This window comes from Lutra lutra, chromosome 11 (genome assembly GCF_902655055.1).
Source record: "Lutra lutra chromosome 11, mLutLut1.2, whole genome shotgun sequence".
Lineage (NCBI taxonomy): Eukaryota > Metazoa > Chordata > Mammalia > Carnivora > Mustelidae > Lutra > Lutra lutra.
Window position 1 is genome coordinate 35990662 of NC_062288.1, and position 22464 is coordinate 36013125.

Consider the following 22464-nt stretch of genomic DNA (forward strand, 5'->3'; position numbering starts at 1 on the left):
AGGTCTGTAAGTTGGAATAATTTCTCTAAAATTATATTTTATTTTCTCAGCAGTAGGCATAATGTGTGGCACATTAGCAGCTAATTAATATTCATTTGGTAAATAAGCAAATACATTATGAATCTGAGCTGATTGATAGGAAGGACTTTTTTTTTTTAAGATTTTATTTATTTATTTATTTATTTTTTTTTCAGTGGCTTTCAGTATATTCAGTTTTACAACCATTACCACGGTTAATTTCAGAACATTTTTACTACCCTCCCATCCCAGAAAACCACATACCCCTTAGCTATTAAGCACTAGTCTCTCCTTAGGCCGCCACTCATCAACCTTCATCTCTGTTGACTTGGCTGGGTAAGCTGGCTTGTAACTATGGAGTCATACAGTATGTGGCCTTCGGTGTGTGGCTTCTTTCACGTCTCGTGATATTTACAAGGTACATCCATGTCGTATGTGCCACTAGAGCCCCTTTTGTACGGCTGAATAACGTTCTGTTGTATCGGTGGACCACATTAAGATTTTATTTATTTATTTGAGAGAGAGAGCACAAGCAAGGGGAGAGGCAGAGGGAGAGGGAGAAGCAGGCTCTCCACCGAGCAGGGAGCCTAACGTGGGGCTGGATCATGACCAGAGCCAGAGGCAGAGGCTTAAATGACTGAGGCACCCAGGTGCCCTGGAAGGACATTTTACATAGAGGATGGAGTGTATATAAACATCCAGGCTGACCCATGTTAAAAATGTCTAGGTAGAAAAAAATAGTTTAACTAGAAATAGTCTTTGAAAGTGAGTCTTTACAGGAGGAAGTGTAGAAAGGTAGTCTAGGCCTAGTTGGAAGAGCCTATAAGTTGGGTTTTATTGTATTTATTATATTCAGTAGGCAGTGTTATTTGAAATTACTTTAATTTCCCCTTTTTTTACCCCCACTTTGTATGAATCACCCTGAGCAGTAGTTCCACCAGTGCACTTGAGGGACTAGTGCATTAGGGTGATAGTTGAAACTGTCATGGTCCCCTAGACAGCTACACTTTTTAAAAAAAATTTATTTCTTTTCAGTATTCCAGAATTCATTGTTCATGCACCACACCCAGTGCTCCCTGCAATACGTTCCCTTGATACCCACCACCAGGCTCACCCAACTTTCTACCCCCCTCCCCTCCAAAACCCTCAGTTTGTTTCTTAGAGTCCACAGTCTCTCATGGTTTGTCTCCCCCTCCGATTTCCCTCAACTCACTTCTCCTTTCCATCTCCCAATGTCCTCCATGTTATTCCTTATGCTCCACAAATAAGTGAAACCATATGATAATTGACTCTTTCTGCTTGACTTATTTCATTCAGCATAATCTCTTCCAGTCCCTTGCATGTTGATACAAAAGTTGGGTATTCATCCTTTCTAATGGAGGCATAATACTCCATTGTATATATGGACCATGTGTTCTTTATCCATTAGTCTGTTGAAGGGCATCTTGGTTCTTTCCATAGTTTAGTGACTGTGGCCATTGCTGCTGTAAAAATTGGGGTACAGATGGCCCTTCTTTTCACTACATCAGTATCTTTGGGGTAAATACCCAGTAGTTGCAGGGTCATAGGGAACTCTAGTATGTGTGTGTGTGTGTGTGTGTGTGTGTGTGTGTGTGTGTGTGCTTGAGTGTTTGAGTATCCTTTTTTTTTTTTTTAATTTCTTTTCAGTGTTCCAGAATTCATTGTTTATGCACCACACTCAGTGCTCCTTGCAATATATACCCTCCATAATACCCACCACCAGGCTCACCCAACCCTGCCCCTCCAAAACCCTCAGCTCTGTTTTTTTCTCAAGAGTCCACAGTCTCTCATGGTTCATCTCCCCCTCCAATTTCCCCCAACTCACTTCTCCTCTCCATCTCCCCATTAGACAACTATACTTGATTCCAGCCTCATTCTCATTGTCCTTAATCCTCTGGACTTCATACGGTATAGTGGTCACAGGCAGAAAGTCTTTTATTCCCCACTCCCTCAGGTCTGTTTCCAAAAACAAAGGGATTGTATCTTCGACCACAGAGCTGTCTTTTGCAACAGAAAACAAATATTTTAAAACCTTGTATTTTGAAATAAATAGTACTAAGAAAAATGAGCCATGATTTTGTATTATTTCACAATTGAATGAAGAATTGTCATTGTTTGCCATTATATTACATATTGGACAATTTTGAATTAAAGGTTTTATGAGGGTTCCTCCCCTAAACTGAAAATCGGGAAATAGAAGTATTACAGATTTTACAACAATGTTAACATTTCCAGACTAATTACTTATTTAATAAATCAACTGAAGTTGACCTTCTGAATTAATTTTACTTTCTTACAGGTTCTAAATGCATTATAGACACTTTCTAGTATATAAATGTATCGCATTTGTACATAGCACAGAGAGCATAAAACACATTAATATATTTATTTTCTTTCAGCTTCAAGCATATTCCATGACATAGAAGAAATACTACATTTATTTTGCAGATGAAAACACTGAGATTTAAGAGATTAAACTGATTTAAATGTCATATTGTAGTATAGAAATTAAAGTCAGAAGGCTCAGCTCTTGGTGTAATAACTTATGGCGAAATTGAATGGAATATAGGATGACTGGGGAAAAAAGTATAGAATTTTGCTCAAGAGACTTCACAGAAGGATATTCATTGCCTTAATTTATATAGTGCAGAATCTGGCCTTTGACTTATAGGCCGAGAAGTCTGGTTTTTATCTTCTATCAACTGAGTCTTGAGCTACCTCTGAGATAAGCTCAGGTTTTTCAATTTGAAGAGGCCAACGTTTAAACCTTGAATATAAGAGTATTAATTTACATTGAGAAATAATTATCGCAGAGACCTGTATACTTCAAGTTCATTGGATTTTACTTTCTTTCCATGAGCAAATGAATTTGAAAAGCCAAATAACAACAGGAAATTGTTTAGTGAGCATGAGATTGAAGGATATTGGAGTCATATGTTCTGTAGCATTAGGCTATGATAACTTGATGTATCATCCCTCATAGGAAAGTCATTTTTGTGGATTGAAATTCTTAAATTCTGTTTGCTAGAACCCCTTACATTGCTTTCTACATTAGATATGGTTTTCCCAGAGGGATCAGAATTTTCAGCCTCAAGGCACCTTGATTCTCTTTTCTGGATGAGAAGAGTACTTCTCGTATGGATGAAATGAGTACTGCCAACTCTCTGAGGCTTTCCTTTCTCTAGACTTAAAATTTTTTCTTTAGAGATGTGAGTACATTTCATTCAGGCTGCCTTTAAGTCCTCTTGGCCTGGGACTGCTGTCTCAGTAAGATGATTTTACTTACCTACTTATATTCTGTTCCACTTGTTGGAACGTTGTACTTTCTTTGTACTTGGGACCTTGCCCTAAACTATTTAGGCAACTAAGAAACAGTCAAAACTTTGTTTCTAAGGCTTCTGCTTGACTCCTTTATGCTATACCACTCTTATGAATGATTGTGATTATGGATGTACCTTGACCTATATCCTAGATTTAGGCTTATATTCAGTTCCAAAGTAGAGGCCCAAGTCAGAACTAGAAGAAAATATCTGTCCTGCTTTCAAATTTCTGTTCAAACCCAAAGTCTAGGAAAAGTGAATGTGCCATAAATGGTATAGTGGTCTTACATGTTGTTCCAGATTTAGCCACTTATGTGTTGGATATCTCTAAATTTCTAATTTTACTTAGCCACAGGAATGAAGCTAAGGCAGACCCATAGGAAGTTGTTTTTGTTGTTGTTTTAGTCTTTTCATAGCACTTGCCCATCAAACACCTTCAAGTCACTAGAATACATGGAAGGAATCTTGAGTTATATTTAAGACTTTGTTCTGGAGTTATAAAGAGTACATAGTACTATAGCTACAGAAAATACTAAGTTCTTAGAATGTTCATCAGTTAATAAGAAAGATGAAAATGTAATGGCCTAGACATTTTAATCCTACTAATTTTGAAATTAATATTTTTAACCATAGCAGTTTAAGAATTTCTTTCTTCCAGGAAGACCAACACTGCTGTAGTGTTTGCTCACAAATAGTGTTGGGTACACAAGTCTTATCTCATTGACTTGGGAAAAATTAAGGGGCAAGCCTTGCAATTACTTTTTATAGAATTTTGAACAAAACCAGATGTTTCTCAGTCTTTTGGTATTGAGGTTAAACAATGTAAGTTGCCAGGAACTAAAAATGCCATTTTTATGTTTTCATTTTTTTCTTTCTAAAGGAACAAGACAAAAAAGTAGAAAGCTCAAATAAGGAAATACAGGAAAAGGATACAATCATTGAAGAATTAAATACAAAAATAATGGAAGATGAAAAAAAAACTGTAGAGCTAATGGATAAAGTCACAGCTGCTGATAAATTACTGGGAGAATTACAAGAACAGGTTGTACAAAAGAACCAAGAGATTAAAAACATGAAATTAGAGTTGACTAATTCCAAGCAAAAAGAAAGACAGTGTTCTGAGGAAATAAAACAATTAATGGGGACAGTTGAAGAACTTCAGAAGAAAAATCACAAAGATAGCCAATTTGAAACTGATATTCTACAAAGAATGGAACAAGAAACACAAAGAAAATTAGAACAGCTCCGGGCAGAGCTGGATGAGATGTACGGGCAGCAGATAGTACAGATGAAACAGGAGTTAATAAAACAACACATGTCACAGATAGATGAACTTAAAATACGACATAAGGGAGAAATGGAGAATGCTTTAAGAACATGTCCAAGTATCACAGTTAATGAAGACCAAATAAAGTTAATGAATATGGCAATAAATGAACTGAACATAAAATTGCAAGATACTAACTCTCAAAAAGAAAAACTCAAGGAAGAATTAGGTGTAATTTCGGGAGAAAAGTCTGCGCTACAGAGACAGCTTGAAGACCTTTTTGAAGAATTGAGCTTTTCAAGGGAACAGATTCAGAGAGCTAGACAGACAATAGCTGAACAAGAAAGTAAACTCAGTGAAGCACACAAGTCCCTTAGTACAGTGGAAGATTTGAAAGCTGAGATTGTTTCTGCCTCTGAATCCAGAAAAGAACTAGAATTAAAACATGAAGCAGAAGTTACAAATTACAAGATAAAACTTGAAATGTTAGAAAGAGAAAAAAATGCTGTATTAGACAGAATGGCTGAATCGCAAGAAGCTGAATTAGAGAGGCTGAGGACACAGCTTCTGTTTAGTCATGAAGAAGAACTTTCCAAACTAAAAGAAGATTTAGAAATTGAGCATCGAATAAATATTGAGAAACTTAAGGATAATTTAGGCATTCACTACAAACAGCAGATAGATGGCTTACAGAATGAAATGAGTAAAAAGATAGAAACCATGCAGTTTGAAAAAGACAGTTTGATAACTAAGCAGAATCAATTAATTTTAGAAATTTCAAAGCTAAAAGATTTACAGCAGTCCCTTGTGAATTCAAAATCAGAGGAAATGACTCTTCAAATCAATGAACTTCAAAAAGAAATTGAAATACTCAGGCAAGAAGAAAAGGAAAAGGGTACACTTGAACAAGAACTTCAAGAATTGCAACTTAAAACTGAATTATTGGAGAAGCAAATGAAGGAAAAAGAGGATAACCTTCAAGAAAAATTTATACAACTTGAAGCAGAGAACAGCACTCTTAAAAATGAAAAGAAAGCCCTTGAAGACATGTTGAAAATGTATACTCCTGTTAACCAAGAAGAAAGATTAATATTACTAGACCCCATTAAGTCCAAATCCCAAGATTGTAACTGGCAAAAAGAAATTGAAGTACTTACTGAGGAAAACAAGGATCTCAAGAAACAATGTATCCAGCTAACTGAAGAGATTGAAAGGCAAAGGAACACTTTTTCATTTGCTGAAAAAAATTTTGAAGTTAACTATCAAGAGTTACAGGAGGACTATGCTTGCCTTCTCAAGGTAAAAACTGACTTAGAAGACAGCAAAAACAAACAAGAAGTAGAGTATAAAAGTAAGCTTAAAACACTTAGTGAAGAGCTTCATCATTTGCAAAGAATAAATCCAAGTATGGTAAAAATGAAAAGTTCAGTCTTTGATGATGACAAAACTTTCATAGGAGAATCATTGGAAACCGGTGAGGTCGTTGAGAAAGATACAACAGAACTTATGGAAAAACTTGAGGTCACCAAGCGAGAAAAGTTAGAACTGTCAGAGAGATTATCTGATCTTTCTGAACAATTACAACAGAAACATAGTGAGATTACTTTTCTGAGTGAAGAAGTAAAGTCTTTAAAGCAAGAGAAAGAACAAGTATTATTGAGATGTAGAGAGCTAGAAATCATCATTAACCATAAACGGACAGAAAATGTAGATGTGTGTGATGTTCAGTTAGACTCTTTAAAAGATGGTGGTGTGACTATGACAAGCAAGGATTCTGGAGGATCAGTTTCTAAAATAAATAAAGATTTTGTTGAATCAAAAATAATGGAGGAAGATAAAATTCCTTTTGAAAATAGGACTATTGGAAAAGAAGGCAAGCAAGAACAGTTGTTTTTGGATCACTTGCCATTAATGACAAATGGATCATCACTTGGGACAGCTGAACCAAGTAGAAATGATAAACTTCAGTGGGAACTCAGTGTACTTAAATCAGAACAGGTATGTTTACTTATTTATATGTATAGGTGCTAAAACATAGTGAAAATATATAATTCATGCAAAAAAATGTTTCATCTTCCTAACACACAATCTTACAAAACAATGAAAATGAACCCTATAATGTAATTCTCATTTGGGCCTATCAGCTATTTTTTTGTTGTTGTTAAGATTTTATTTATTTGTCAGAGAGAGAGAGAGTACAAGCAAGAGAGCACAAGCTGGGTAGTAGCAGGCAGAGGGAACAGGGAACAGCTGAGCAGGGAGCCCAGTGCAGGATTCGATCCAAAACCCTGGGATTGTGACCTGAGCTGAAGGCAGATGCTTAACTGACTGAGCCACCCAGGTGCCCTAACTGTCATTGCTTTTATCTCTTTTCTTAAACATTGTTGCCTTTCTTTCAGTTAATTTATGTTAAACATGGGAATGGTTTCATACTTTCTTTGGAAAGGCAGGAATTTCAGTAACTTGGTAGAGAAGCTGAGCTTTAAAAGAATTATTTTGTAATATTTTGTTGTAATCTCAAAGCTTGGTTTCAGCATTTTGTTTTATTTTAGTGTTTTCGAAGTTCCACAACTAAAAATTAACTCTTAAACTTTTCAGTACTTTATACTTATTTATTCAGTAGTTTCAACACTGTATTTCCTTGAAAAAAATCTCGGGGAACCTAGGAGGCTCAGTTGGTTGGGCATCTGCCGTAGCTCAGGTCATGATCCCAAGGTCCTGGGATTAAACTCCGCTTTGGGCTCCCTGCTCAGTGGAGAACCTGCTTCTTCCTCTCCCTCTGCCTGCTGCTCTCACTTCTTGTGCTTGCTCGCTCTCTCTCAAATAAATAAAATCTTAAAAAAAAAAAGAAAAGAAAAATCTCAACTTAAGTCCTAGGATTCTCTCAGAGTACTGTATAAAGCTGAAGGGGCAAAAAATATTAATTCTGATTATAACTAAAGAATGCATATAATGAGTAATAATCATTCTTGACAATTTGTATTTATCGGATACTGATATTAGAAATAACTGGATTATGGACATTGAGGAGGGTATGTGCTATGGTGAGTGCTGTGAAATGTGTAAGCCTGATGATTCACAGACCTGTACCCCTGGGGCAAATAATACATTATATGTTAATAAAAATAATTTTTAAAAAAGTAACTGGAAAATTCCGCTAGGCATCTGTATAATGCTGCTAAGTAAAACTTTGTTTCTTAATTTATGTAACAGGTATTTATTGATTCTCTAGTCAGGTATAGGGTATGCTAGTAAGCAAGAGAGCAAAAGAGCTTTCTTTGAGAACAGGAATATATTCTAGTCAGGGAGGCAGATAGTATACAAGGGAACAAGTAGAGTAGTTAGAAGAAGTGTTAGGTCCTATAAAGAACGTGATAGAGAATGGTAGTGGTGGTGGCAGCATTAAATAGGATAGTCAGGAAAGTTCTCTCAGAGGAATTGACATTTGAATTGAGATCTGAAAGACTAAGGGGGAGCCTACCACATGCAAATTAGAGCAATTGTGAAGACTTAAATAGTTTCAGGAACTGAATGAAGGTGTGTTTAGTTGAGTTTGAAAGCAGGAGAGTGGAAGAAAAAGAGTTTGAAAAAGAAAGAAGAGACAAGATCTTGGAGAGCCTTACAGACTTGGTAAGAAGTTGAGATTTTATTCTGTATACAGTGGGAAGCCTTTGGAAAATGTTCTCTTTTTATTTCTAATAAATACAGATCTTATGATGGAGTTACATTACAATAAACCTATTGCAAATTGAAGTATCTTAAGTTGAAAATGAAGTTAATGCACTTAACCTACTGAACATCATAGTTTAACCTTGTCTACCTTAAACATGCTCAGAACACTTAAATTAGCGTACAGTTGGGCACAATCATCTAACATAAAGCCTGTTTTATAATGAAGTGTTAAATATCTCATGTAATTTATTGAATACTATACTAAAAGTAAAAAACAGTGCTTGAATGGGTAAGAATGGTTATAACTTTATTGTTTGTTCATCCTCATGATCATGAGGCTGGCTGGGTGCTATGGCTCCCTGCTGCTGCCCAGCATCATGAGAGAGTATCCATATGGCCTGTTTAGCCCAGGAAAAAATTAAAATTAAGAATTTGAAATATAGGGGCGCCTGGGTGGCTCAGTGGGTTGGGCCGCTGCCTTCAGCTCAGGTCATGATCCCAGGTCCTGGGTTCAAGCCCCACGTCAGGCTTTCTGCTCAGCAGGGAGCCTGCTTCCTCCTCTCTCTCTGCCTGCCTCTCTGCCTACTTGTGATTTCTCTCTGTCAAATAAATAAATAAAATCTTTAAAAAAAAAAAAGAATTTGAAATATAGTTTCTATTGAGTGTGTATCACTTTTACACTTTACATTATAAAGTCAAAAAATCCTAGGTCAAACCATTGTAAGTTGGGGACTGTGTATATTCACATTATGAGCTTTTATCAAATGTAAAGATATTTTACATTTTAATAACCTAAATAGAATTTAAAAATTCAGTTTGCATAACTATGAATGCTTTGTTAAATATCTGGCATTGTCTTCAAAAGCATGATGTGGTTTTAACTTAATTACTCCTAAAAACGCCAGAGATCGTTTAGATTTTTTAAAAAGACATTGAGAGAGGACCTGAATTTGAAGCTGTCAAGATGGTCAAATTTTCTCAGTAAAAATTTTGTTTTTCCTGCTAAAGACATTTTCATTGATGTTCAGATACCTTCTCCTTGACATTAACTTACATAAAGGAAGGCAAACCTGTATACTGTCCCTTCCCAGTTGTCACTACCAAGACAAACCTATCGGTGAATAGGGGAGTAAAATATGTGTGTGTAAAAGGAAACTTACAGAAGAAATAGATAATTTATACATTAGTAACATCTCAGAACAAAGTGTATATGCTTAGAAATAATGCTGACTCCCTAAAAAATACCTTGTTCTTATTACCTAGCTACTTGGCTAATAAGCATGAAAAGATACTTTCAGCCTTATAAATTGATATAACAATAAGTTAATATTTTATACCCATCAGATTGGCAAAATGAGTCCTTCAGTAAAAAGTGTGGTGAGATGAATACTCACATATGCTATTAATATCAATGTAAGTTGGCACAATTATGTAAAACATAATTTGTTAAAATTTAATACATTTGATGTACATTTCCTATGACCCAGCAGCTACATTTCTAGTTGGTTTTCAGTGTGGTCCCTGACTAGCAGTATCAGCAGCACTTGAAACCAGGGTAAAATTCAAATTTGGGGGCCCCCCACCAAACTTCCTAAACCAGAAACACTGGGGAAAGGGCCCAGCAGTTTGTTTTAATACAGTCCAGATTATTCTGATGCCTGCCAGAGTTTGAGATCCACTCTACTAGGAAACACTAGTGTATTTGTATAAGGACATATCTGTAAGAATTTAGTGCAGTATTTTTGAAATATGAAAAAATTAGAAATAATCCAGTTGATCTCCAAGAAAGAAGTCGACAAATTTTCATGTATTCATAGATTCTGTACCACAGTTAAATTAATCTGTATCTACATGGAATAGATCTCAAATTGAATGAGAACAATTTGCAAAATAAATACCATTTTACATAATTTATGTAAATTCTTAGAAATATAAAATATAATGTATTATTTATAAGTACTGAAAAGTGATAGTATAAGAAATGTAGTGGACTTGTTGCAAATTTGTGAAAATCTTTGCCTTTGGGAAGGAGGAATGGGAACATAGTGGATTAAATCTTATTTTGTTTCTAAGCCAAAAAAATATGTAGAAAGGAGAGAAATGGGAAAAAAAAAGACAAAATAATTATATTTATTAAATTGGGGTATGAGTAGATAAGTGTTTATTACATTATTCTTTGCATTTCTCTATATTTAAAATATTTTTAAATGAAAAATAAAGGTGAGGCCGTACTAAGCTATACCATATATCAAAATTTACCATAAAGTTGAGGTAATTACAATATTGTGCTACTTTCCTTGGAAAAGATAGGTAGATCAGCATAATAGAAGTGAGAAAAAAAATTAGACTTATCTTACATGAAGTTTTAAACTATAATTTCATGTATTTTCCCCTTGTCAATAATGTAAAAAATAGAAGTTAAATTATTTTAAAATTTTAAATAATTAAAAAATGTTCTAATGTGCACATATATTCACTTTAAGAATGATTTAAGGCTACAGATGGAAGCTCAGCGTATATGCCTCTCTCTGGTTTATTCAACACATGTCGATCAAGTTCGTGAATATATGGAAAATGAAAAAGATAAAGCTCTTTGTAGTCTTAAGGAGGAACTTATTTCTGCCCAAGAGGAAAAGATAAAGGAACTTCAGGAAATACACCAGCAAGAGCTACAGAATATAAAAACACAAGGAACAGGTAAATGATTTTTTTTTTCTTTTTTTAAGTTTTTTTTATTTATATGAGAGCAAGAGAGGGAAAGAGCGTATAGAGGGAGAAGGAGAAGCAGACTCCCCGCTGAGTAGAGAGCCTGTTGCTGGGCTCCATCCCAGGACCCAGAGATCATGACCCGAGCCAAAGGCAGACACTTAACAACTGACTGAGCCACCTAGGCGCCCCTGGGTAAATGGTTTCTAAAAAAAAAAAATTATAAATGCTATGAAACAAATAAGTATCATTTAGAGCCCACCCACCCTTCCATAATTTTGTCCTTGCCTTAGAACCCATAGAAGAGGGTAACTATACCCCAGTCCTGGATTCATTTGTTCATGTAATCATTGTTCATGTAATCATTTTTTTAAGTGCTTGAGAAATCTAAAATCACTGAATCATTTTTCCCCAGAAGTTAGAATCAAGTGGGAAAGCAATATAAAATAATTTCTTAGAAAGCAATAGGACAATTTCTGTAATAGAAGAATGACTAGAAAGAACAGAAAAAGAAAGGAGAAAAGTTTCATAGTTTCTGGGAGGGTGAGTGGGGTGGGGCAGCAGGCAGAAGGAGGAGGTTGGAACTTTAGAGAAGACTCCTGAGTCTTAAACATAGAAGTGTGAGAGATTGTATCCATTTTGGAGAATTGAGAGTTCAAGTTTTGTGAGATAGTAGTAGGGAATAAAGCTGGAAAGACTGACAGGAGCTTGATCAGAAAAGGCTTTATTTACATACTCTGACTGAAGCATGTGTAAGTCTTTTGCTACAGGTGATAAGACCTATAGGATTTTAAGTAGTAGGAGTAACATTAAAATTTTTGTTTTAAGGTAACACCATGGGGCAAAGTGGAGGAGGTAACTATTGATGGGTAATCCAATTAAGCAACTTTGGCAGTAATTCTGCTACTAATAATATTTATAACAGTAAAGTTTAAGAGTTAAAAGAGGTAGGCTGTAGTCTGCAGTTAATATGAGGAGGAAAAGGGAAAAATTAAGAGTGATCTCTAAGTTTCTAGCTTGGGTAATTGGATTGAAAATGACTGTAGTCACAAAGAGGATGCAGAGCAGATCTGTGGGAAAAATAATAAATTCAGGTTGCTGCATATTGAGTTAAAGAGACCTACTGACGTTAGAAAAGAGTTGTCTTGTAGGTAGTTAAAAATAGAAGTCCAAAACACAAGAGGGAGGTTTGGGTTGATGATAAAGATTTGGTATCAGAAGATCATTTGAGGCCAGAGAAAAGAATGAGATGTCCTGAGAGACTGTAGTTTGGGCCAAAAGACTAAGATGGCACTGTGGGAAGTAGGAACATATAAGGAACCTGAAATAGAAGACTACTTGCAGTTAACTTTTATCTTTAATAATTATTTAATCACTAAATGAATTAGACTTCTTCTGTTCAAGGCATCTCTAGGTTTTCACCCTTGACAGATTTGCTTTTGAGAATGAGGTGGTTCATAAGTTTGTGCAGTTGCTCTGTTGAACAGAGTAGAATTTAAAGAGTGACTTAAAAAAGAATACCATGGTTTTCACTAAAGGAGTTCCTTGGGTTTGAATGTAATAAGATGTTAAATGTTTGTTGTTTTTATTGACATCCTCTTTAGATAGAATCTGTCCAGTGATTTTCAGCTACAAGTTAATTAATTGATCTGCTAATGGTTGATGAAGTTAGTTAGTGAGTAATCACCAGCATTTTTTAAATGAAAGAGAACAGGAGATCAGGAAACAATAGAGTATATAGCATGTAGAAAGGGCAGATAATGATTTGTAAAATCCTTATGTCAGTTTTTCATGGATGTATAAATAGGTTATGATATGTGATGTATTTCTTGTATTGGGTAGTAGTAAAAAATTTTGTAGGTCACTGCATTATGCCAATTTGTAGCATATAAACAATTTTACAAATTATCTGGAACAGTTAACAATGAGCAGTAGAAAAGGACTTTGAAAGAAAGAATTTAAAACTAATGTTATTGTAAAGGAAGCTTCCAGTTGATATAGGTTTAATATAATAATAGTACTTAAGTATGTGAATTGAATGTTTAACGCAGTATCTGTTCTGTTAGGTGGTGAAGCAAAGCCTTTACAAATGCTCATTGGAAAACTACGCAAGGCGGTGTCTGAAGAATGTTCTTATTTTACACAGGTAAGATATTAGTTAAAAGTCCTTTTAGATAGGAAATGCTAGACTTCAGAACTACACTTAAAAAATATTCCTGAGTTTTTAAGTTTAAAATGAACATTTAAATGTTTTCTGATAACCTTTTGAAATAAAATAAATTGAAGTAAATTAACAGTTGAACAGACAAAAGGTATACCTAATACAAAAAGAAGAGTGGACCAATAAAACCCCAGACAGGTCTGTTTCCTGCACCTGCCACTCGGTGGTTGAGTGTATCTGATAACTTTCTTGGGGAGATTGCACAAGACCATTAAGATACAATTTCACACTTCAGATTGCCAAAAACTGAACACCCTATTTATGCCAGTATAATTATATTTGTGAAGATGGGCTGAAATAGAACCTCTTATATACTGCTAGTGAGCAAGTACTACCTTGAGAAGCAAGTTGACAAGGTCTATTTTTGAAGTTATATACATCCCCATAGCCCAAGCATTTGTGCACAACCAGATCTATTCATTGCTTAAGTGTCTTTAAGTTAAAAATGGGAGGGGTGCCTGGGTGGCTCAGTCCATTAAGCACCTGCTTTCAGGTTGGCCTGTGATTCTTGGGTTCTGGGATCGAGCCCCGCATTGGGCTCCCTGCTCAGTGGGGAGCCTACTTCTCCCTTTCCCTCTGCCTGCTGCTCTGCCTGCTTGTGCGCGCTCGCTTGCTTTCAAATAAATAAATAAAATCTTTTTTAAAAAATAAGTTAAAAATGGGAGACAGCTCTGATTACTGTGAATAAGGGCAATAAATTGTGTTACCTCCATGCAGTAGAACTCCATTTAGTAGTGTTTGATATCTGTTTTAATATCAATAAATCTCAAAAAAGTATAAAGCTTGTATGCTAGATTACTTACCTCTGGGTAAAGGGAAAGGTGAATAAAATGGGTAGGCAGTACTTAAAGAGCTTCAAATCTCTGTGTACTCTTCAGTTTCTTTAAAAAAACATGGAGATAATATGAGAAAATATTACTATTTAAGTTAGGTATATTTCTGCATATTTGAAATAGTTCAGAATTTAAAATACATGCTTTGGCTTGTCCCTGTTTTCTTCCCAGGCTTTTGTATTTATAAACTGAAGGGGGAGAGGGTGGTATTAGTTGGGAGAGGTAGAGCTACCTTACTGATTCTTTTTTTTTTTTTTTTTTTTTTAAAGATTTGTTTATTTGAGAGTAAGTGAGAGAGGTGGGTGGGGGGTGGGTAGAGAACAAGAGAGAGAATTTTTTTTTTTTTTAAAGATTTTATTTATTTATTTGACAGATAGAGATCACAAGTAGGCAGAGAGGCAGGCAGAGAGAGAGGAGGAAGCAGTCTCCCTGCTGAGCAGAGAGCCCGATGTGGGGCTCGATCCCAGAACCCTGGGACCATGACCCGAGCCGAAGGCAGAGGCTTTAACCCACTGAGCCACCCAGGCGCCCCAAGAGAGAGAATCTTGAGCAACCTCTGCACTGAGCATAGAGCCCAATCTGGGGCCCCATCTCATGACCCTGAGATCGTGACCTGAAGCAAGCAGTTGGACACTTAACCAGCTGAGCCACTCAGGGGCCCCAATTCTGATTTCCTGTAATATTGTTCAAAAAATGTTTTGCCAAAAACTCAAAAAGTGAGAACTAAGCCCACCTAAGGCCTATCTTCCTTCAGCTACTCAGCAATCTCCACCTCCACCTCTGCCAAAGGGTTCAGACATTGTCCTTGTGTATCTCTTGTTGGTATTAAATAATGGAAAGAAGGCGCAAATCATAGTAGTTCATTTATAAGCTGACATTACATGTTCCTTCCTTTTGTAGTTGTCTTTACCTGATTGCTCATCTCAAGTTAAAATATGAATCAGCTTGTTCTAATAAAGTGTTCCTCTGGGATTCTTCATGAAACGTGGTTTTGTCACTAATTGTTGATGTTGCCATGGACTAGTTAACTTCATCTTTTTGAGTGTTTATCTGTAAATGGGGTTTCTATCAACTCTAACATGATAAAATTCCATCTTAGGAACTGTGCTGAAAATTTAATAAATTCAATTATTAATTGACAGTATAGTTTAACTTTTAAGCAAATCTCAAAAAATAGGAATAATAAGCAGTTTGGTTTTTAAGTCTAGAAGTTAGAGCTTGTTTCCAGTTGTATATGAGGCAAAGGTAAATCTCAAATGATTATGGGTCATGTATTGTTTTTAAATGCTGGTAGAATTGTTTGTTGCTCAGGAGAAAAACCAGAATAATGTGTCAAATATTTTTAATTTGTTTGTATATATAAAGCACAGGATACTACCTTTGTGTTACAGAAAAGTATATGGACATAATCTCCTACATATAATTTCTTTTTTTTTTTAACTTATTTATTTGAGAGAGAGCAAGTGAGTATGTTAAGCAGGGGGAGGGGCTGACGGAGAGGAAGAGAATCTCATGTAGACTCTGCGCTGAGTATGGAGCCCAACTTGGGGCTTGATATCATGACCCTGAGATCACAACCTGAGCCAAAATCAAGAATTGAACACTTAACAGACTGAGCCACCCAGGCACCTCCATATATTATAATTTCTGTAGAATTTATAGACTACTTTCTAGTCACCTTTTTTTTTTTTTTTTAAAAGTAAGATCTGTGCCCACCTTGGGGTTTTACCTCATGACCCCAGGATCAAGAGTCACATACTTTTGGGGCGCCTGGGTGGCTCAGTGGGTTAAGCCGCTGCCTTCGGCTCAGGTCATGATCTCAGGGTCCTGGGATCGAGCCCCGCATCGGGCTCTCTTCTCAGCGGGGAGCCTGCTTCTCTCTCTCTCTCTCTGCCTGCCTCTCTGTCTACTTGTGATCTCTCTCTGTCAAATAAATAAATAAAATCTTTAAAAAAAAAAAAAAAAAGAGTCACATACTCTTTCAGCTGAGCCAGCCAGGTGCCCCTATAGGGGTCATCATTTTTTAACTTCTGTCCTTGTCTTCTGGTATTTTTTCAAGGGTGGTTAACATTACAGAGATAACGTCAGTCTAGGATCCAAGCTAGAAAATGATAGATTAAAGTACAAGCTATATTCATTATTAGAAGCAAAAAAATAGTTTAATGCAATTAATATTGTAAATATTTTCCTGCTCTAAGAATTTCATGTCTTATATAAAGGGAGAAAGATCTAGACTTAACAGTTTCTTTTGCATACTGACAGGGTATATAGAAGAGTGTTTTCCTACTGATTTTTCTGTGCCATTTTGACTGTCTTTTGCATTTAGGAAAATAATGTTTAATGATTTTCAAAGGTAGACATCAACATTTTAATTCTGTAAAATATCTAATTTTGTTGTTAATAGACTTTTTGCAATGTCCTTGGTGAACATTATACTCCTGCTTTAAAATGTGAAGTAAATGTAGAAGAGAGAGAGAGTGCTGGTGTTCATACTTCTGAAAATCAAGAACTAGAATTGCAAGATTATAGATATGAAGTTCAAGGTAATAAAATCTGATCACATTATTTTCTTAAGTCATTTAATGATAAACTTTTACTTTTAATCATGATTCAGTCACTTAATTGGATTCATGAAATCTTATATTTAATACAGATTTTTATTTTTTAAAAAATGCAATAATTGTGATATAAAGAGAATCAAAGATGTCTACAAGTTTCTTGTCTCTTTATCCTTTATCCCTCTACTCCTGTGTTTTTCTCTGTGTAATTTTTTCCTTAATTTTACACCATAGATCCATGCCTTTGAAAGTTATTGTATTTATTAAATACATTTATGTCAGTGATTTTTTTTTTTGAAGAATAAGAAGACCTAAATTATCATTCTTTTTTTTTTTTTTAATTCGACAGAGATCACAAGTAGGCAGAGAGGCAGGCAGAGGCAGGCCGAGAGGCAGGCAGAAAGGGAGAGGGGGAAGCAGGCTCCCCGCTGAGCAGAGAGCCCGATGTGGGGCTCGATCCCAGGACCCTGAGATCACAACCTGAGCTGAAGGGAGAGGCTTTAACCCACTGAGCCACCCAGGCACCCTCCTAAATTATTATTCTTAAAAAGAATCCTATATTTATTTTTACAAATTGTGATCTCAGTTAATTTTTTGGTATTTTTTTCAGAGGTAAAATTTTTTCTACCCCTATCCATTTATATGAATAGTGAAAAAAATGTATACAAATTAATGAATACCAAAAGAAATTAGCATATTTTAATGTGGAATTATCAAGTTATCTTTCTAGCACATCTTTTACATTAATGAGATTAAAATTTTTGGTAATTAAATATATGAAGTTTACTTCTAGCAGGCAATTTTCTGAAGTAATGAATAGGTAAATAATACTTATTGAAAGAAGCAGACTTTTACTATAAAGTGAAATTATTATAATTGTTTATTTATCATCTAGACTTGCAAGAAAATATGGAAACTCTTCTCAACAAAGTAACAGAAGAATACAATAAACTCTTGGTACTTCAAACACAATTAAGTAAGGTCTGTGAAATGGAAAATGTATTATGTTTTCCTTTATTGTGTTACGTACTATTTTGTAAGCTTCTTCATCAACCAAGAATTTCTAAAATAAGTGAACATGATAAAGATGAGGGAAAAGTGACATATTTATAGTATCAATGAGCTAAAGGAATTTCTGCAAGTTGAATACTTATTTTACCCCTTTAGGGAGTTTTGGAAATCCTGATAAAATAAATATAAAATGTCAGATTGTAAACTTGGCGAAACAGTTGTATTTAATTTTACATACAACAGTTTTAAAGTAGTGGGTCTGTCTGTTTTAGAGAAATATAGAATTAGTGTAGTTGTTAGAACATAGCTAACGTGTTGTATATGTCAAATTTCTTTCAAGTAGTTGTTTTAGAAATGTGTGCATATAAAACTCAGAGTATAGATGGCATAGTATAATTTATTAACTATATCAGGAAAATAAACAGCATATATTGGCAAAGATAAGTGTTGTAATCTTCATGTTGTAGATAAAATTTCAGAAGGATCTCTTTGTTTGCGATACTTTTGATGTCATTATATTAAGTTGTGTGGATTTAAAAGATTTAACAGGGAGTGAAAGTTCTATTGGTGATGAGGGATGCTGTAGCTAAAATTCTTGTTTCTCTTCCCCTCTTTCTTTCTTGCCTTCTCTCTTTCCCTATTTCTCCTTCCTCCTTTCCATCATTCCTTTTCTCTTTTTCTTCCTGTGCAATTAAGCAAACTTCATCTTACCTTTTCTAAAACTTGTGAACCTACCCCAGTATCTTACAGATAACTTTGTAGAAGGTCAGGTGGATAGATAAAAATCCTTTTTTAACTCCACATTTCTCTACAGTAATTACTTTTCTGTTTCCCTTCATAGCCAAAATGTTGAACCCTATTCAGAATCATCATGCCATTTCCTTACCAATAGCCTTAGCGGTTTGGATTTTTTGTTTTTCTTCTGCCCTCATCCTGTTTCCAGGAACCCTTCTTCTCTACTCATATTTGGGTTTCTGAGGGCTGCTAAGAAAATTAGATGCAGATGTGGTTTGGTGACACTACGTAAGGATGGTCGACATCAGTTGGACCCTCTGGATCACTTGACAATTCTTTTATGTGGTCTTTTATCCTTTCATAGTCCCTTCAGTAGATTTTTCCCAACTTCACAACTTTTCCTCAAGTCATATATTCCACTTCTGCTCCCCTTTTTTCTTTGCAGTTGGCCTTAGCTCTTATTTCTCTGCAAGTATTAGAGCTATCGATTATAAATTCTCTCTGCCTGCTGCCTCTAGACCATATATATTTCTTTATGAGACTGACGCGCTACCTACTGTGCTAACGAGGCACCTATATATATTTCTTTAAATCTGTGAATGCCCTAATTTATTTTCCTTCTGTCTGTGAAGATGTTCCTCCTTTTCCTAACCAAGGTTATTTTATTTCCTGTTCTTTTGTTAGTATCTCCTTCTACCTCCTCTAAGATTGATAACCTGTCCCTTCCCTCTCTGTTCTGTGATTTTAGCTCCTTTGTTTTTCTCTATTTCTTTCCTTCCCCTTACACATTCCTCAGATCTCTCCTATTGAGAACATAACCCATCCTCAATCCTTCATCTTCCTTTGTGGTCTCTTTCTCCTTCACTGTCACCTTCTTTAAAAGAAAGAATAAACTACAGCCAGAACTTCCCATCACCTCCTCTCTTCTACTCCTTGTAAGCAAGCTCTTGACTAGTACTTCACTATGTTTTCTTCGGCAAAAGTCAGCAGTGATTTCCTTCCCCCCTTCCAAGTTTTTAACTTAACTTCAGGTTAGTTAACAGTGAATCATTGAAGTGAAGTGAAGTGAATCATTGTCAGAGTTCCTTTGTTTTCTGACTTCCTTGGTTTTTTTTCTCTTAAAAATGTTGCTTTTCCTATGGCAGTACACAGTTGAAGCTATTAAATAGTGTAGGAGAGCTTATAGTAAGTAATCCAAAGTGATGAATTTGTGAGTGAGTTGTCATTTTGCCTCTTTCCTTTTAGGACAGTGAGTGGGCAGCAGTTTGCTTTGATGAGACACACACCTCCCTTCCCCAGTGCCAGAATGTAGGAGGCCTAATCTGGAACGCAAACGCCCGCACTAACTTCTTTAGTTATCCCCAGGAAAAAAAAAGTGAAAAAATGAATTTCACCTTTTTAACCCCATAAAGTAGCTACAACCACTGAGGTATCCCAGAGGTTTGTTGGGATCACACTCAGCACTACAGTACATCACTGCCTAACCTGTTAGCTTCATCTTCTAATCCTGTTTTAGCCATACTGAAATACTTAGAGTGTCCCAAATGCACCTGATCTTTCACCCCTGGCCTCTGTTGCCTGTTGGTTTTTCTGCCAAACACTGCGCATCTACCTCCAATCTGCTTGGTGTGTTCCTACTTGATCTTCTAGTTGGTTCAGATGTTACTTCCTTTGTGTCCTTTTTACCTATCTTTCTAGACTTTTGGCATTTCTTCCTCCATTTTCTTAGCATCTGTACAAGCTTTTGCTTATTGCACTTATCTCTTTCTGTTATTTTAAATATTCCATGACCCCCGTCTTTTTTCCCTGTTCCCATAGCGCCTTGTACAAATTTGCATTTATTTTTTATTTTTTAAAAGATTTTATTTATTTATTTGACAGAGAGATCACAAGTAGGCAGAGAAGCAGACAGGGAGAGAGAGTAGGAAGCAGACCCCTCGCTAAGTAGAGAGCCCGATGCGGGGCTCGATCCCAGGACTCTGGGATCGTGACCTGAGCCGAAGGCAGAGGCTTTAACCCACTGAGCCACCCAGGTGCCCCAAATGTTTGCTGAATGAATTAAGTGAGGAAATAGAAAGGTTAGGCTGGAAAGTGAAGAATTTACCTGACGGGTTTTATTTCCTTTGGGAAATAAGTGGCAAGATCCTCTGCTGAAAGGTGCTCAGGGGGTTAGGCATGGGGTAGAGGACTTGATAAGAGTAGTACCAACTGAAATAACCTTCATCGGAAATAGCTTTTTTTTTTTTTTAAACATATAATGTATTATTTGCTTCAGTGATACAGGTCCGTGAATCATCAGTCTTACACAATTCACAGCACTCACCATAGCACATACCTCCCCAGTGCCCATAACCCAGCCACTTATACCTTGCCCACCTCCCTCCAGCAACCTTCAATTTATTTCTTGAGATTAAGAGTCTCTTATGGTTTTTCTCCCTCCCCAGTCCCATCTTGTTTCATCTTTTTCCCTCCCTACCCCCATGACCCCCCACCCTTTCACTCAAATTCCTCATATCAGAGAGATCATATGATAATTGTCTTTCTCTGATTGCCGTATTTTGCTCAGCATAATACCCTCTAGTTCCATCCACGTTGTTACAAATGGCAAGATCTTGGTTTTTTGATGGCTGCATAGTATTCCTGTGTGTGTGTGTGTGTGTGTGTGTGTGTGTGTGTGTGTGTGTGTGTGTATTCACACACATACCACCACATCATCTTTATCCATTCATCTGTTGATGGACATCTAGGTTCTTTCTGTAGTTTGGCTATTGTGGACATTGCTGCTATAAACATTTGGATGCACATGCCCCTTCGGATCTACATTTGTATTTTTAGGGTAAACGCCGAGTAATGCAATTGCTGGGTTGTAGGGTAGCTCAATTTTCAACTTCTTGAGGAACCTTCCTACTGTTTTCTGGAGTGGCTGCAACAGCTTGTACGGAAATACCTTTTATCCTATTACCCACCTGCTTTTTGTGGTGTCTTTTTGTCATCTAGTATAGCAAGTTCAAACTCTTTCCCCTTTTCAAGTGCTTTGTAGTCTAGATCGTTCTTATCTAGCGATCTTCCCCATCCTTTCCCAAATTAAACCCCTCTCAACAAAAGATTATTGTCTTCAGTAGTTATGTGATAGGCCATTCTTTCACAAATGCTTACTTTTTCTTCCTTATAGCCTTTCCTAATCATTGCCCAAAATGATTGAGACCCAAGTCAAGTTTGACTTACTCCATAATTACACAGTCTTTCTGTTATTGCCCTTAAAGTCGATTATAGTTTAGTGCTTCTCTAATTTTTTTTTTTTTTTTAAGAAAGGGATGATGGGGGCCAGGGGCAGAGAGAGAGAGAGAAACCCAAGCAGGCCCCATAAGCAGTACATAGCCTGAAGGAGTGCTTCATCTCTTGATCCTGAGATCGTGACTTGAGCTGAAAGTAAAAGTTGGACACTTAACCAAAACTGAGCCTCAGTTGCTCCTCTAATTGTTTAGTTTTCTTCCCTCACTAGTTGATCAATTCTATAAGGGCAGATATGGTATATCTGTGTCACAGTGCTTGTCCTGTAGTAGATAATTATTGAGTATTCGATGAAGAACTAAATTAATACACACATGCATCTGACAAATTGCTGCCTAATTTTAAAGTAAGGAAACAACGTGATATTTATCTGTTTTCATTATTTTCCTTACTTTTATGTGAAGAACTGCATACCAGTTGTCAGTTACCTGGAGGTACATAGATTAGATTCATAAAGTTATACTATCAGGTATTGATAAACATAAAATATACTATGTATGAGTTGAAATTCCAAAGACCAAGTCATATTATAAATATTACCTGAACTTTATACCAAAATTCTGTACAGTTTCTGTTTTTATGTTAAAATGCGCTTCTTTCTGGGTATGACCAAACAATATACTTACTAATTGCAGTGCTGTGAAGGGAATGTGAGTCATTGTCAGAAGAAAGCAAAAAATAAGTTGGAAGGGAAAATATTTGTATCACAGTGTTATAATTCTAAGTGATTCTGAATAACATTTGTTGTATAAAGCTGCTTTAATTTAGTTTTCAAAATGCTGAATCATATATTTATGTCACTCCTTTTCTG

The 22464-nt window shown here is 36.0% G+C and overlaps 1 protein-coding gene across 10 annotated transcripts in view; it reads left to right on the top strand.

Moving 5' to 3' along the window:
- The window catches only part of AKAP9 (A-kinase anchoring protein 9), a 161840-nt gene that overhangs the window by 42695 nt on the left and 96681 nt on the right, over positions 1–22464 (top strand). For all 10 annotated transcript variants that reach the window (XM_047696033.1, XM_047696042.1, XM_047696043.1 and 7 more), the window contains 5 exons: positions 4240–6624; positions 10782–10995; positions 13071–13150; positions 16463–16601; positions 17512–17597. In XM_047696033.1, the coding sequence (XP_047551989.1) occupies positions 4240–6624; positions 10782–10995; positions 13071–13150; positions 16463–16601; positions 17512–17597 (2904 nt within the window). The remainder of the gene's footprint in view (positions 1–4239; positions 6625–10781; positions 10996–13070; positions 13151–16462; positions 16602–17511; positions 17598–22464) is intronic.